We start from the raw sequence: 16,045 nt of genomic DNA, 5'->3' as shown, positions 1-16,045 counted from the left end.
TTTTCATAAATTGTTTGTGTTGTGAGAAAATGCAGCACGTTTTATTTTGTTTTTGTGAGGATTTGCAGCATGTGTGCTGTCAAACAGAGGAAGATCTTTTTTCACTATGCCAGCTTTTTTTTGTAATTGCATGTATTTTCTTGAATTGCAGCATTTTAATCTGTCTCTGCCACCATAGTATATACTTCAAAATACCTATAAAGGGATGCCATGTTAATATGCCGTTTTATTCAATATCGACAGAAGTCCTCAGGATAGATGTAACATATTCTGTAAATTACCATTTACCATTCAAACTGCTTACCAATTAAGGAATTACAGCGAGCGTCTGATGGCATAAATAAATAAATGAAGGAGTGCAGTTATCCATCACAAATCATCTTAGACCTCCTGTCATCTCACCCAGCATGTTCCCTTTCCTCAGCTTTAATTAACTTATTTTGGAAGTGCTGACAAAATAAATAAATATATAAGAGTTTAAAGGGAGCGGGGAGTTGTCATGGAGACCTGAAGCATCTGGCGGCGTCCCAAGAGTTTAGCAGACTCTTCTCCATCTCTCCCATTCACTCTCAATGGAGCACGAACATCTGTCATGGCCAACATTACACTACGGCTACAACTACACAGCACAATCCCTGCGCTCGCTACTACACTACAACCAAACACACGTCAACAGCACTGAACATCCCTGATCACATTTTATTTTGCACACTGCATTAAAAACACATCCTGGGCTGAAATTTAAGAGGGGTGTATTGTGTTGTTTGTTTTTTTCTGATTTGTAAGAATACATTATTACGCTATTGTGATTATGTTAACTCTTTATGTTTACAATAAAAGATACATTTTGTATTTGCACAACTACATTTCGCAAATGAAGCTGCAACAACCGGTGTTTCCAAAAAATAAATAGATTGATGTGTGTTCCCTATTACCCAGAAGTGGATAGTCGCTCATAACAAATGAAGTCTTGAATGTATGGTAGGAGTTGGTAAACAAAGTGATTATCAAATAAATGATTTTTAATTAGCAATGTTTATATTATATATTATTAATATACATTTACAAATAGTTTCTTTTACAAATGAAAACAATGACATGAGTATAGTTATACAACAAAAATTTATTATATTGTATAATAATAATAATAATAATAATAATAATAATAATAATAATAATAATAATAATAATAAAATAATAATAATAATAAATATTCTTAAAATAATAAAAAATCTTAATGTTATAACAACAATTAATTTGGAAATAATACAAATAAAAATAATGATTGAAATAATTAATAATAATTACTTAATTGTAATAACAATTAACATTTGATTATATAAATTAATTTAAAATAATTAAAATAAAAATTATACTAATTAATAATAATTACTAATTATAGTTACAATTATGGCAATGTGGTGGCGCAGTGGGTAGCATGATCGCCTCACAGCAAGAAGGTCGCTGGTTTGAGCCTCGGCTGGCTAAGTTGGGAGTTCTCCCCGTGTTCACTTGGGTTTCCTTCGGGTGCTCCAGCTTCCTCCACAGTCCAAGGAAATGAGGTACAGTTGAATTGGGTATGCTAAAATTGACCGTAGTGCATGAGTGTGTGCATTTGTGAATGAGTGTGTGTGGACGTTTCCCAGCGATGGGTTGCGACTAGAAGGGCATCCGCTGCGTAAAAACATATGTTGGATAAGTTGATGGTTCATTATGCTGTGGCGAACCCAGAATAATAAAGCAACTAAGCCAAAAAGAAAATGATTTAATGAGTTACAAAAATGAATGTTTAGTTATATAAAGTATAATAATTATTAGGGTTATTAAATATAGATAATACTGATATATACTATTAATATTTTTTATACAACCTTATAAATAATAAAAAATATTTTATACAACCTTTTTAAGGTTATGACACCCTCAGCCAATGCATTGATAAAATTAACAGTTGGATGTGGCAAAAAAGTCATTGCATTTGGGAACAGAGATGAGGTTCTCAAGGAGAAAGCGTCCCTTGACTCTAGGGGTTAAACAACAAAAAATAAGGTCAAGAATCTTGGTGTTATTCTGGAGTCAGATCTGAGTTTCAGTAGTCATGCCAAAGCAGTAACTAAATCAGCATACCATCAACTCAAAAAATATTGCAAGAATTAGATGCTTTGTTTACAGTGAGGAAAGACTTAGAAGACTTAAAAAAAACTTGTTCATGCTTTTATCAGCAGCAGGGTGGATTACTGTAATAGACACACTGGCCTTCCCAAAAAGACAGTCAAGCAGTTGCATCTCATCCTGAATGCTACTGCCAAGATTCTGATCAGAACCAGTAAATCAGAGCACATCACACCTGTCCTCGGGTCTTTACACTGAATAAACTAGAAATTTCAAGGGTTCAGTCAAAGCAGGGTGAATCGGCCTTCAGCTATTATGGCCCCTGCAGATGAAATCAGCTTTCAGAAATGATCGAATGTGCTCAATGTAAGGCACATTCAAATCAAGACTTAAAACTTATCTGTTGAGCTGTGCCTTTACTGAATAACCACTGTGCTACGTCCAACAGATCGCACTATTATGTCTTTCCTTTGTTTTTTATTATTTTCTAACATATTTAACACATTTTAATCAGTTTTTAAAAGTTTTTATTCTTTGTTTTTCTTTTCTTAACCTTGTCCCTTTTATTCCTGTTTATGTAAAAAATACCACTGTGAATGATATGCGCTATATAAATAAACTTGCCTTGCCTTCCCTTTTTCTATACACTTTTTTTTTTTAATTAAGTTTTCTTAAGATTACTGCCAACATGCCAAAAGCGCTAAAAAATGTTAGTCAAGCCAGTGAACTCTACATCCCATTATGGAAGCAAATCAACAGTCTACTTTCTCTAACAACAGTTCATTTACTAAAATCAAACAATGTGTTTGAATGTATTAACTCTGCATGGAATGTATCATTGTTGCAATTACATTTTACCACATGTAAAACACACAGAGCCATAAATATGCATACTGTATATCAGTCAAACAATTCAGAGTATAAGTGAAGTACTTCATCACTGTGCAGTGTTTCCATAAAGTGTTCTTTTTTTCTGTGAAAAACGCAGCATTTATGTATTTAGCTACAGCTGTCAATGTCGACACATATGTTGAGTTTCCCCTAGATACCAATTAACTGGCTCTTGCCCATTACCAGAGCGAAAGTGTGCGTTCACATGAGCTCTGTTCAACACAATAGTGTGATTTGCTAAAGAGATGATAGCGAGGCTCCTCCATCTGAGGTAAATACATTAATGAAGACAGCAATTAACGCAAGAGCCATAAGAAGTCTAAACGAGCACTCACATGAATGAGAGTCTCATAAAGAACCACACAGACCGGGGAAGAAGACGGCTTCTCTTTATCCAAGCGTTTACGCAGAAAGAAAACCCTCAGATGGCAGATTGTCATTGTTGGGAGCTGTCTCGATTTTTTATTTCAATTTTTTTTTTTCACGAGGCAACAGAAAACAATGCGCGCTTCCATTATAGCGGCATCATTTTCAGGAGGATGCATTATTACAGCCCTTATTCACACAATGCCGCCATTCATTTCTCATTGAAGATTGTACTTGAGACGCGAGGCAGATGTTGCAAGCTGGACGCCGAAGTGCAGACAAGGAGAAGTCGGATGCGAATCTCAGCCAGCTTTTGTCGTCAGCACTCTCATTTAAGAAATTAACAAGGGACTGTGAACGAGGTGTACAATACAGAGACAAAGAAGCGGCAATTTGCTTTTTCTCGCTGACTTGGAGAAAGAAGGAGAAAATGGACCATCTGTTTGAATTGCTAAGGTAACACTAGGAAGAGTTGTGAGGGAGAAAGCGTACTTCCAACCGCCCAAAAATTCAAAGGGTGTTGAACAGCGGGGGCCGTTTGACAATTCCTGGTCCTTTAGCTAAGCTCAGAAGAACAGTTCTTACCTTAAAGAAATAGTTCATATTTAAAGAGAGAGAGAGAGAGAGAGAGAGAGAGAGAAAGAGAGAGAGAGAGAGATATTTGTCATTATTTATTCACCCACGTCACTTCAAACCATCTTTAGGCCCTGTCCACACAAATGCAGGTATTTTCAAAACTGCATTTATTTCTACATGGTTTTGCTGTTTGTCTATACAAAAAACACGGTATCAGGTGACTGATGACAAAACTTTGGCTGCGTCCGAAATTGCATACTTCCATACTCATTCATTCATTCATTCATTTTCTTGTCGGCTTAATCCCTTTATTAATCCCGGGTCGCCACAGCGGAATGAACTGCAAACTTATCTAGCAAGTTTTTACACAGCGGATGCCCTTCCAGCTGCAACCCATCTCTGGGAAACATCCACACACACATTAACACACACACACTACGGACAATTTAGCCTACCCAGGATAACATGCAAACTCCACACAGAAACGCCAATTGAGCCGAGGTTCAACCGAGGATACTTTTTGTACAATTTGTCTAGAATCTGTCAAATAAAATTCAATTCAAAGCTGAATAGTACTGTATGTCAGAACTTATATACTTCGAAAAACCAGTTCGAAGTACCCAGATGACCTACTTCATGGAGTAGAGTCTGTCTGCGGACTGCAAGACAGGGGTGAAACATGACGGGGTGAAACTTGTAGTAGGTTGGAGGCGTAACTTGAATTTATGGAGACCTATGTGTCAAAACTATGTTGTTGGCAAGATGGGACTGTACATCAATTATTGTCTGCACCAACTCCACACCTAAACTTAAACATCATCCTTATTAACGTCTACACCTTCCCCAACCCTAAACCCAACCATCACAGTTTTTAACGTACAGTTGTAGAGGCTTTTATACTTGACGCACTCACCATCGTACTGTTAGTTGCAACCACAGGGGGTGACACCAAGTAGGCTAACTGTCATGAAAAAACGAATCAAGAAGACAGCGAGTTGCATGGTGGAGTTGCTAAATGAATGACTATATTAACATATCAGATGAACTGATTGTGAATACATTTGGAGACTCATGATAACCTTTGGTGAAAATGTTCTCTGGTAACATTTCCGCCATCTTGCCAACAACATCTCATACTGACATCTTGCATGGTTCAACGGGATCTTAATAACTGCAGGTTACACCTCTCTAACTTACTACAAGTTCCACCCTTCCATGATACGGCCCTGTCTTGCAGTCTGCAGACAGATACATTTGACTACTTCCGGCTATGAAGTGCGCACCTGGACGCTTTGCTATCTCATGATGTCACGCAAGAGAATTCATGAATGATAGTAAAGTGATGCAGGTATGGTCGCAGGTAGGTCGAGTTCCATTCATACTACTTACACTCATACTGTATATAACATACTTTTCTAACAGTTGTGTGGTCAATTTAAATTCAAATGTAGCACCTACTGAGTGGTACATCAATTGCAGATGCAGCCTTTCTGGAAACTCCAACCAGGGTTAGGTTTTTCCAAAACTCTAGATATAGTGTGGTTGGGTGGACACTACAACTAAAGTACACGCTTATGATGTCAGCGTACACACTGTTTTCTTCTTTGATGCAAATATGCCAAACTCACATGTTTGCTGCAAACGAATTGTGTTTTGCATTGTTCAACCACGGGACAGTAATCTGCCTCGGTTCTCATGTTTGCATAGACTTGTATACAATTTAGCCGCGCAAATACTTAATTTCCCATTTGGTGTGAATTCAGCATAAAGGTTGAAGCTTAGAATTATAAAGTTCTATCTGACAGTTTTGTCAAAATTGAGTTATTGACATTCTTATTAGGCTAAATGACAATTTATTTACATTATGCGATGTTTTTTTTAAGTTGTTTACATTTTAAGACTTTTTATTTAAAAACAAATGTTACACACACTGTTATCTATGAGGAAGGAAAAAAACTTCAAAGCTCAATATCTCAAAATCATTCAGAACGCAGATAGAACCTTCCAATTCCAAGGTAAAGAGGTGTCATTATCGCCACCTGTTGGTTCAGTGTGTATCAAACATGCATCAAAGTCCGGTTTTGCATTTTCATGTGGAAGGGTTTTTTTTTCAAAAAAAAAAAGCAGGGAAAACTCTGTTTATAAAAATACCTGTGTATGTGTTGACATGGCCTTACAGTACATTCTTCATGACAACAAATCTGCCAATACAGGTTGCAGAACTAACCCACAGTTTACCCAGATAGCTCGGGTAACTTGGATAGCTGTCAAATATATGTGTGCTTAACTCTCACTTGTACCTTTCAAAGTATTTGTTAGTGTGTAAAGGTTCATATGGGTATCCTAAAAGTATATTAGTATGTAAAGTGTACATATTAGACACTACAAAAACTCTTTGAAAATATAAAACTGTGTCTATTTCATCTCATGTGCACATAATGTAACGTAATGTGTATTTATATAGCACTTTTTGTGTGTGTGTGTGTGTGTATGGCCATACACCCAAAGCATTTTACAATCATGAGGAAGGGTCTCTCCACACCACCTGACAGCCACTGGACAATGGCACCAGAGCTCTCAACACACATCAGCTATAGGTAGAGTGGAAAGACAGTGATAGAGGCAATTCGGTGGATGCAAGCTGAGTATGTAAGCCAAGTAAACACATAAGTCAGTTATTAGTCAGTGTATAGGTTCCTTTACACACAAGAGTAGTGACTGAACAGGAGTTCCCCTTCGGTTGGGGAACTTCAGTGCCATGAATGGGAGGATTCGGATCAGAAGCCGCTTATCTGGAGAGTATTGAACGGGCCAATGAATGAAATTAATTGGCAGCGTAAGCTTGCGCAGGTGTGCGACATCTGCAATTATCTCAGCATATAAGCACACCTGAAGCCAGCAGACGCCATCCTTTTCGCTTCAGATCCTTTCTGAGTGAGTCGATGAGGGTTCCTCTTGCTGATCAGCACTTCAGAGCGAACGAGTGTGTCTCCCGGTCCAGAGTGGGTCTTCGCGGTGGCAGACGGTCGAGCTGGGTTACTCCCTTGCCTGCGGTTCTCTGGGTCCGGTCCTCCAGAGCGGTGCGTATAGTTGCAACTTTCCTAAAAGAGCAACACAGTCGTGCAGCACGTCCTTTTCAGGATGGCGCTCCGACTGTGCGTTTCTGGATGCGGGGGTTTCCTGTCTCCGGATGATGGACACGATCACTGCATTGCATGTTTGGGGTCCAGCATGTTAATGCGGTGCTCGCGGGCGGTTCATGTCGTCATTGCGATGCCATGACCGTTGCACAGCTAAGATCGCGGCTAACTTTCGCAAGAGAGCGAGCCACCCCAGTTGCCTCCTGTTCTAAAAAAGCAGCGGGCGCTCGGGCAGATCTGAGGGTTTCAGCGGGAGCTAATCCGCCGCCCACGGGCTCGCGGACCTCTCGCTCCTCACGGCGCTCCATCCAAGCTTCGGTTGGTGAGAGTGATCCGTCTAACCAGATGGTAGCTCTCACACTCGCTGACACCGGAGATCAGATGTCCTCCGCGGCATCGGAGGGTGGGCTTTCACTGTCCGACGAAGATCCGGACCCGCTCGCCCCCTCCGGGCAGGTGATCGCTGTCAAATCGGATCCTGAAGCGGACATGTTAGCCGTGCTTTCCCGGGCTGCTTCGGCCGTGGGGTTGGAGATGGTTTATCCCCCAGCTCCGCGGCCGGACCGACTAGATGGGTGCTACGTAGAGGACCAGAAGGCGAAGCCTTCGAAGCCTCTCGTCCCCTTCTTCCCGGAAGTGCACAGTAGGCTCACGCAGTCCTGGAGGGCACCTTTCTCTGCCCGTGCTGCGAGTGCCTCCGCCCTCACCGCCCTTGAATGCGGAGCTGCCAGGGGGTATGAGGCGATCCCGTCAGTGGAGCGCGCTATCGCGGTCAATCTTTGTCCGCGCGGCGCCTCTACGTGGCGGGGTTTGCCCCGCCTCCCGTCCAAAGCCTGTACGTTGTCTGCCTCCCTCGGAGCCAGAGCTTATAAGGCTGCGGGCCAGGCTGCTTCTGCTTTGCACGCGATGGCCACCTACCAGCGCTACCAAGCGCAGGCGCTGGCCGAGCTGCACGAGGGCGGGTCCAACCCAAGCTTATTACATGAGCTGCGCACCGCGACCGACTATGCTCTTCGGACTACTAAGTCCGCCGCGTGTGCGCTGGGGAGGACGATGTCCACACTTGTGGTTCAGGAACGCCACCTCTGGCTAAACCTGGCCGATATGCGCGACGTTGACAAAGTTCGCTTTCTTGACTCGCCCATATCCCAGGCTGGCCTGTTCGGCGACACCGTCGGTGAATTCACCCAGGAATTCAAGGCGGTGAAAGAGCAGTCGGATGCGATGGGCAATGTCATCTATCGGCGTGGCCGTAAGCCCGCTCCGCCCGCCGAGCCATCCACCTCCGCTGTTCCTCGCCGAGGGCGCCCGCCAACGAGTGCTGCCCCGCCCCCGCCTGCGCCTCCGGTTAAGCGGGCGCGGCGTTCACCTCGAAAGCAGGCAGCCCCTCCTGCCCAGGGCGCCGTTAAGTCCGGTAAACGGACCGCGAAGCGTCCCTGAGACAGGCCATCCGGAGAAGAGGAAACTTGCTCTTTCCCCGCTGGAGGGCGGGGCCCCGATAACAACGGTACTTTTCAGTGCCACCAAAACATCAGTAAAAGAGCACTTTTTCCCTTCCCCGGATGTGACTGCACGAGTTCTGCCAGTCCGGGACGCGCTGCCTTCCGGCTCGCAGACTCTACGTGCTTCGCCAGTGGCTCACGAGCGCTGGGGGGACGGTCTCCCTTCCCTCAGCCCTCCAGCCCCCTCTCCGGAGTCAGGGTGCGGAGCCAGAGCGAATCGCTCTCCTCCAGCTTTTCCGCGGGACCCTCGTGCTTCTCGGATCAGCACACCCACTCCGCGCTGCCCCACCGCTGGTACGTCAGCGATTGTAGCGATGACTCCATTAGCGAGGACTCTGCCTGCCTGGTTAGCGCGGGCCAGCCCCTCGCGGTGGCTCATACGCACAATCAGACTCGGTTACGCGATTCAGTTCGCGAAACGGCCCACCAAGTTTACGGGCGTGTATTTCTCCAGGGTCAACCCCCTGTCCGCCCCTGTCTTGCGAGAGGAGATTGCTGCCCTCCTGGCGAAGGGTGCAATCGAGCCGGTTCCTCCAGCCGAGATGGAGAGTGGGTTTTACAGCCCATACTTCATCGTACCCAAAAAGAGCGGTGGGTCACGGCCAATCCTAGATCTGCGCGTTTTGAACCGCTGTCTGCACAAGCTGCCGTTCAGAATGCTCACGCAGAGGCGCATTCTCCAATGCGTTCGTCCTCGGGATTGGTTTGCAGCCATAGACCTGAAGGACGCGTATTTCCATGTCTCCATTCTTCCACGCCACCGCCAATTTCTGCGGTTTGCGTTCGAGGGTCGAGCGTGGCAGTACAAGGTCCTCCCCTTCGGGCTCTCTCTGTCTCCGCGGGTCTTCACCAAACTCGCGGAGGGTGCCCTAGCGCCCCTTCGGCTCGCGGGCATTCGCATACTCGGTTATCTCGACGACTGGCTGATTTTAGCCCACTCGCGGGAGCAATTGATTATGCACAGGGACGAGGTGCTTCGGCATCTCCGCCTACTGGGGCTTCAGGTCAACCGAGAAAAGAGCAAACTCGCCCCCGTGCAGAGGATTTCTTTTCTCGGGATGGAGCTGGACTCGATCACCATGGTAGCGCACCTCTCCGAGGAACGCGCTCGCCTGTTGCTGAACTGTCTGAGGGAGCTCGACAGCAAACTAGTGGTCCCACTGAAGTTCTTTCAGAGGCTCCTGGGGCATATGGCATCCGCAGCCGCCGTCACGCCGCTCGGGTTGCTCCATATGAGACCACTTCAGCACTGGCTTCACGATCGGGTCCCCAGACGCGCATGGCACGCGGGCACACACCGGGTCTCGGTTACTGCGCTGTGTCGCCGCGCCCTCAGCCCTTGGAACGACCCCTCGTTCCTACAGGCCGGTGTGTCTCTAGGACAGGCGTCCAGCCATGTTGTTGTTTCAACAGACGCTTCCAACACGGGTTGGGGGGCCGTGTGTCGCGGGCATGCGGCTGCGGGCCTCTGGAAGGGTGCCCAGCTGCATTGGCATATCAATCGCCTAGAGCTGTTGGCAGTGTTCCTCGCTCTCCACCACTTTTTACCGGTGCTGGAGCGGCAACACGTGCTGGTCAGGACGGACAGTACGGCGGCGGCGGCGTATATCAACCGCATGGGGGGTATGCGCTCTCGCCGCATGTCTCAGCTCGCCCGCCGTCTGCTCCTCTGGAGTCACCCGCCGCTGAAATCGCTGCGCGCCATTCACGTCCCAGGCACGCTCAATCGTGCAGCCGATGCGCTCTCACGACAGCTGTTACGCCCTGGAGAATGGAGACTCCACCCCGAGTCTGTTCAGCTGATATGGGCGCGATTCGGGGAGGCCCAGATCGATCTGTTTGCTTCCCCCGAGAACGCTCACTGCCAGTTGTTTTTTTCCCTGACCGAGGGCTCTCTCGGCACGGATGCACTGGCCCACAGCTGGCCTCGGGGCATGCGCAAGTATGCGTTTCCCCCAGTGAGCCTGCTCGCGCAGTTTCTGTGCAAGGTCAGGGAGGACGAGGAACAGGTTCTGCTAGTTGCGCCCCTTTGGCCCAACCGGACCTGGATATCAGAGCTCTCACTCCTCGCGACGGCCCTCCCCTGGCGGATCCCTTTGAGAGAGGACCTACTCTCTCAGGGACAGGGCACCATCTGGCACCCTCGCCCCGATCTTTGGAACCTCCACGTGTGGTCCCTAGACGTGAGGAAGACTTAGGTAACCTACCGACTGCGGTGGTTAATACCATCACTCAGGCTAGAGCCCCCTCCACGAGGCGCGCCTACGCCCTGAAGTGGAGTCTATTCACTGAATGGTGCGTCTCTCGCAGAGAAGACCCCCGAAATTGCCAGATTAGTGTTGTGCTCTCTTTCCTTCAAGAGAAGTTGGACAGCAGGCTGTCGCCCTCCACTCTCAAGGTTTACGTGGCCGCCATCTCCGCTTATCATAGCGCGGTAGCTGGCGGCACCGTGGGAAAGCATAACCTGGTCATCCAGTTCCTTAGGGGTGCTAGGCGAATTAATCCATCTCGCCCCCCTCTCATGCCCTCTTGGGATCTCGCCCTCGTTCTCACGAGTCTGCGATCCGATCCCTTTGAGCCACTCGAATCAGTATCTCTAAGATTTCTGTCCCTGAAGACAGCTCTGCTGGTTGAGTTGGCCTCCATCAAGAGGGTCGGGGACCTGGAGGCATTTTCGGTCAGTGACTCGTGCCTGGAATTCGGGCCGGATTATCCTGAGACCCCGCCCCGGTTATGTGCCCAAGGTTCCTACCACCCCCTTTAGAGATCAGGTAGTGAACCTGCAAGCGCTGCCCCCGGAGGAGGCAGACCCAGCCCTTTCTTTACTTTGTCCAGTTCGCGCTCTGCGCATTTATGTGGACCGTACTCAGAATTTTAGATCATCTGAGCAGCTCTTTGTCTGTTATGGCGGTCGGCAGCAGGGAAGTGCCGTATCGAAACAAAGATTATCCCACTGGATTGTGGATGCCATTTCACTCGCTTATTCGAGTCGAGGTCAGCCGTGTCCCCCGGGAGTACGTGCACACTCCACTCGGAGCGTTGCATCCTCTTGGGCGCGTGCACGCGGCGCCTCTCTAACAGACATCTGTAGAGCTGCGGGCTGGGCGACACCCAACACATTTGCAAGGTTTTACAATCTGCGAGTGGAGCCGGTTTCCTCAAGGGTATTAGGTAACCCTTTGGTGATTGAGGAGACAACTCGGTAGGGTGTTGAAACACGCTTGCTGCGCCATTCTCCCTAACACGGAGGTACGTGCGCCTTTTTTATCTGTCAATAAAGTTCCCCGTCAGGTGAGCCCTGCAGATTCCTCCGTGGCCCCCAGCACTGACTCAGCGGAGGAGTCACTTGCTGGCCCACTACGTTGTAGGTCTGCCCGCTGGTCAGCCCGCGTTTTGGGTATAGGTGCCTGCTATGCGTGATCCCCACTAGGCGATCCCATATGCTTATTCAGCCACGGTTAAGTCCCCCCCCTGGGCGGACCCGTGTCTTCCCTCTCCGCTAACCACTCTTTGCTATGCGTACTCCCCCTTTTTAGGGCTAGTCCATAGGTAAATTCTGCCATCTATCCCCCCCTTGGGTAACGGATGGCCTCCGCAGCGTCCTCCCTATCGGGATTGCACGCTTCCCAACGTACTGTCGTATTTCCTAGAATTATCTAGATGCTCACGACTTCCCAAAAAATATATCTAAATCCGTAAAACTTCTGTTGAAGTAGGATAAATTAGGGCCAGGGACACGTTGGAGGACCGCGCCCCCCATGATGTGGGTGCGTCACGCTTGCTTGACTATCTCCTCATCGGGGGTGTTGGTAAGGTGCAGTCATTATGGCGCTTTCCATATTCTCCCATTCATGGCACTGAAGTTCCCCAACCGAAGGGGAACGTTCGAGGTTACAGAAGTAACCCTTCGTTCCCCGAGGAGGGGAACGGAAGTGCCATATTCCGTCGCCATAATGACTGTCCCTTAGCTGTTTGAAAGTCTCTTCAGCTTAAAAGGATGGCGTCTGCTGGCTTCAGGTGTGCTTATATGCTGAGATAATTGCAGATGTCGCACACCTGCGCAAGCTTACGCTGCCAATTAATTTCATTCATTGGCCCGTTCAATACTCTCCAGATAAGCGGCTTCTGATCCGAATCCTCCCATTCATGGCACTTCCGTTCCCCTCCTCGGGGAACGAAGGGTTACTTCTGTAACCTCGAACGTTGTCCACTGCATCCGTGGCTGCATTAACAACAGATGGATGGACCTCCCATGCCAGCATTTTCAAGTTTGGCATGTTTGGCAATTTTCAAGTTCAAGTTTGAATCTTACATTTAATGCATAATGAACGTTTTTTAAGAAGGATTTGTCTAAATATTTGAAAGTTACAATTTTTTTTACACAGTCTTCTAAAGTTTTTTTTTCTTTTTTTATACTTTTGTAGCACAGAAGCTTTTCAGTTTTTCAGCTGATTGTGTAAAACACTTCTGCCAGTTCAAAATAAACAGAAAAAATCAATGATTTGTTGCTTATTCCTATTTATAACTCTACTGAAGCTGTGTAGACCACAAATCTAAAGTATGTTAAAAACCATGATCTGTGTACAATTGCACCCCTAATATTCACTGACCCAGAGAAAGTATCTATTTGGCTGTTCATTTAACATAAAAAAACAGCATTTTGTGAGTCTTACTTTGAAAACAGTTTACAGTGAAAACAGTAAAAGTTATGAAATTGTATATTGTTTTTATAAAGAATAATGGAAAAAGGCAGCGACTGACTTCCATTTTTATTTGGTCATTCGGCAGACAGTTTTGTCCAAAGTGACTTACAATTGAGGAGACTTTCAGCAAATCATCACAAAGAGGCAGTACACACAGGAAGTGTATACAAAGTAATGGTTAGTGCTCAGACAAATTAAGGGAGTGTTGCGAGGGGAGTGTTTCTACAGGTGGATTGTCAAGCCCACACACCTGTGTGCAGCACATTTACATTGTTATTTTTGTTTCTTATATGGATGTCAATGACAGTTTGGATCGCTTGCGTGTGAGTAAATGGTAAGGACATTTTCATTTTTTGGTGAACTACTATATGCCTTTTAGAGACCAAACAAAATCTAGGTGAATCCAGTCGCTGTACCTTTTTTAAAGATCAACAAAACTTGTATTATTCTTCATTCTTCAAAATTCAACCAAGCTTGTTAGTGTAACTTTAACATCTACTTGAGTTTTTTTATGTTTGTTTTGATGTTGGTACGAGTGACTAATTTACCCACTTCTCATTAATAACACAAGAGCGAGGGAGTCCACAGACATAATGTGAGCAGTGACTGCAGTGGATGTGGTCTTCTGGCAGACACAGTCTGATGATACTGAATCAGCATGTCTTGAAAGCCAGGTTGTTGATGTCAGTGTCTAATGGCTCGTAATATATTCAGTGTGACTGTCGTGTCCTACAGGAGAGCTGTTGCGAGACCGAATGTGTTTCCTTCAAAAACAGCATGATGTCTGCCATTAAAATCAGATTCATCAGAACATTGCCTGAAAAATGTAGCACATTAGCGCTCGCTGCCCACTCCAACTGCACAATTTCTCTCCCACATGCATTATGGCTTCTTCACCTGTGCAATTCTATCCGTCGACTCAAATAGAGTGATGGACTTGCAACATATTATAAAATGGAAACGGCTGCTTTTAATTTAAAACCAATCTCACATTATGTACGCTCCGGACTGTGCTTGAAGCAGACTCGGTTTGGTGTATTGTGTAGTACACAAAAACATTTTCTTCTTAATCTGTTTGCTGCTTGTTTTCCAGTAAAAAAAAATCATTAAAGCAAGATGAACCTGAGAGGAAAAACAGCACATAATTTATTTTATAAGTAAATACACAGAATTAAAATCACCTACAGTAAGTGTGCACCTGTCACAATCATGTGTATGTTTGCATATTCATGTCTTACTCTCAGATTTTGATTAGATTTATTATAAAATAATTTTAGCTGAAAAAAGGAATTACTGTATATTTCAGCAAAGTGCTTTTCATTTAATTAAACTTTAAGTATATAACTAAAATATTACTAAGATTTTAAGTAGGTAAGCAATGTGTATTTATCGTGTATGCCCATACACCCAAAGCGCCTCACAGTCATGAGGCAGACTCTCCACACCTCCACCAGTGTGCACCATCCACTTGGATGATGCAACGGCAGCCAACAGGACAACGGAGTCTGTGCGCTCACCACACACTAACTATTGGTGGAGTGGAAAAACAGGGATAGAGCCAATTGGGTGAATGGGAATGATTGGTAGACCATGATGGGCAAGGGCTGATGGAGAGAATTTGGCCAGAACACTGGGGTTACATTCCTACTCTTTATGAGAATTGTCATGGGATTTTTTATGACCATAGAGAATCAGGACCTCAGTTTAACGTCTCATCTAAATGATTTTAAATAAATTTACAATGAGCAAATTCAGTGAAATACTAATTAAAATATGCGTATAGATTTAAAAACAGTAAAAAATGACTACATTATATTAACACTAAAATATTCATTTCAATTAAATTCATCTTTATTTCTATAGCACTTTTACAATGTTGATAGTGTTAAAGCAGCTTCACATAGAAGATTATAGAGAATTAAAACAGTGTCAGTCCAGTCTTCAGAGTTTAAGTTCAGTTTAGTTCAGTTCAGTTTAATTCAGTGTGGTTTAATAGCCACTGCTGAGAGGCCAAACACTGAAGAGCAAATCCATCGATGCACAGCTAAAATGGCACCAATCTATTCTTCACCAAGTGTGCCTAACCTTTTAAATCTAAAAAAATTATAATTATATATAAAATTATATACAAAATAAGTGAAGCTCATTAGTTAAATAAGTAGTTTCAGTCAATTAAATTTGTTAATTTAATGTAAACTTATACAGATACATTATTAAAGTTGAGGCTATGGATATGTTTTATATATCTTTTTTTCCCTAATGCAGATAATGATGTCATTTTAAATAATTTATTAATAAAATTCTTAACTTTTTTTATAGAAATAATGCAACGATTCGGATTAATTTATTAAATATTAATTTAGTTTGCATTTAAAGACATATGAAAAACACACAATGGGCCAAATGCACACAGACTTTTAATTTTCAGCCAGGCAGCCCAAGAGCTTCTAGGGAACTGTCTTTCCATTACAAAATTGTCCCGTTAAAGATCTGATTTCTTTTAAAATCAGCAGTCTCCACTGCCTTTTAGATTTACCATATGAAGTAGGTCTCAGATTGGACAGGAAGCACTGCATAACTAAATTCCATTTCCCCCTGCCATGTCTTTGAAATGTGACAGTTTATTTTACCCCGGTATTTTCAATTTCAATATTAATATTAATAATAATAATAATAATAATAATAATAATAATAATTATTATTATTATTATTATTATTATTATTATTATTATCATAATAATATTAATAATAATAA

The 16,045-nt window shown here is 44.5% G+C and overlaps 2 protein-coding genes across 5 annotated transcripts in view; one reads left to right on the top strand and one right to left on the bottom strand.

Moving 5' to 3' along the window:
- Window positions 1-16,045, top strand: part of LOC147840601 (uncharacterized) — a 570,564-nt gene that overhangs the window by 61,173 nt on the left and 493,346 nt on the right. The window contains exon 2 of the mRNA XM_087283987.1: window positions 6,672-12,792. Coding sequence (XP_087140113.1) covers window positions 8,305-10,785 — 2,481 coding nt within the window. The 5' untranslated portion in view covers window positions 6,672-8,304 and the 3' untranslated portion in view covers window positions 10,786-12,792. The remainder of the gene's footprint in view (window positions 1-6,671; window positions 12,793-16,045) is intronic.
- Window positions 1-16,045, bottom strand: part of cadm1b (cell adhesion molecule 1b) — a gene marked incomplete at its 5' end in the record, with an annotated part of 352,349 nt that overhangs the window by 261,025 nt on the left and 75,279 nt on the right. The gene's annotated exons all lie outside the window — the stretch shown is intronic.

This window comes from Danio rerio, chromosome 15, assembly GCF_052040795.2.
Source record: "Danio rerio strain M-AB ecotype USA chromosome 15, GRCz13ab, whole genome shotgun sequence".
Lineage (NCBI taxonomy): Eukaryota > Metazoa > Chordata > Actinopteri > Cypriniformes > Danionidae > Danio > Danio rerio.
The sequence above is the reverse complement of the archived record's forward strand: the minus strand, read 5'-3'. Positions and strand labels throughout refer to the sequence as shown.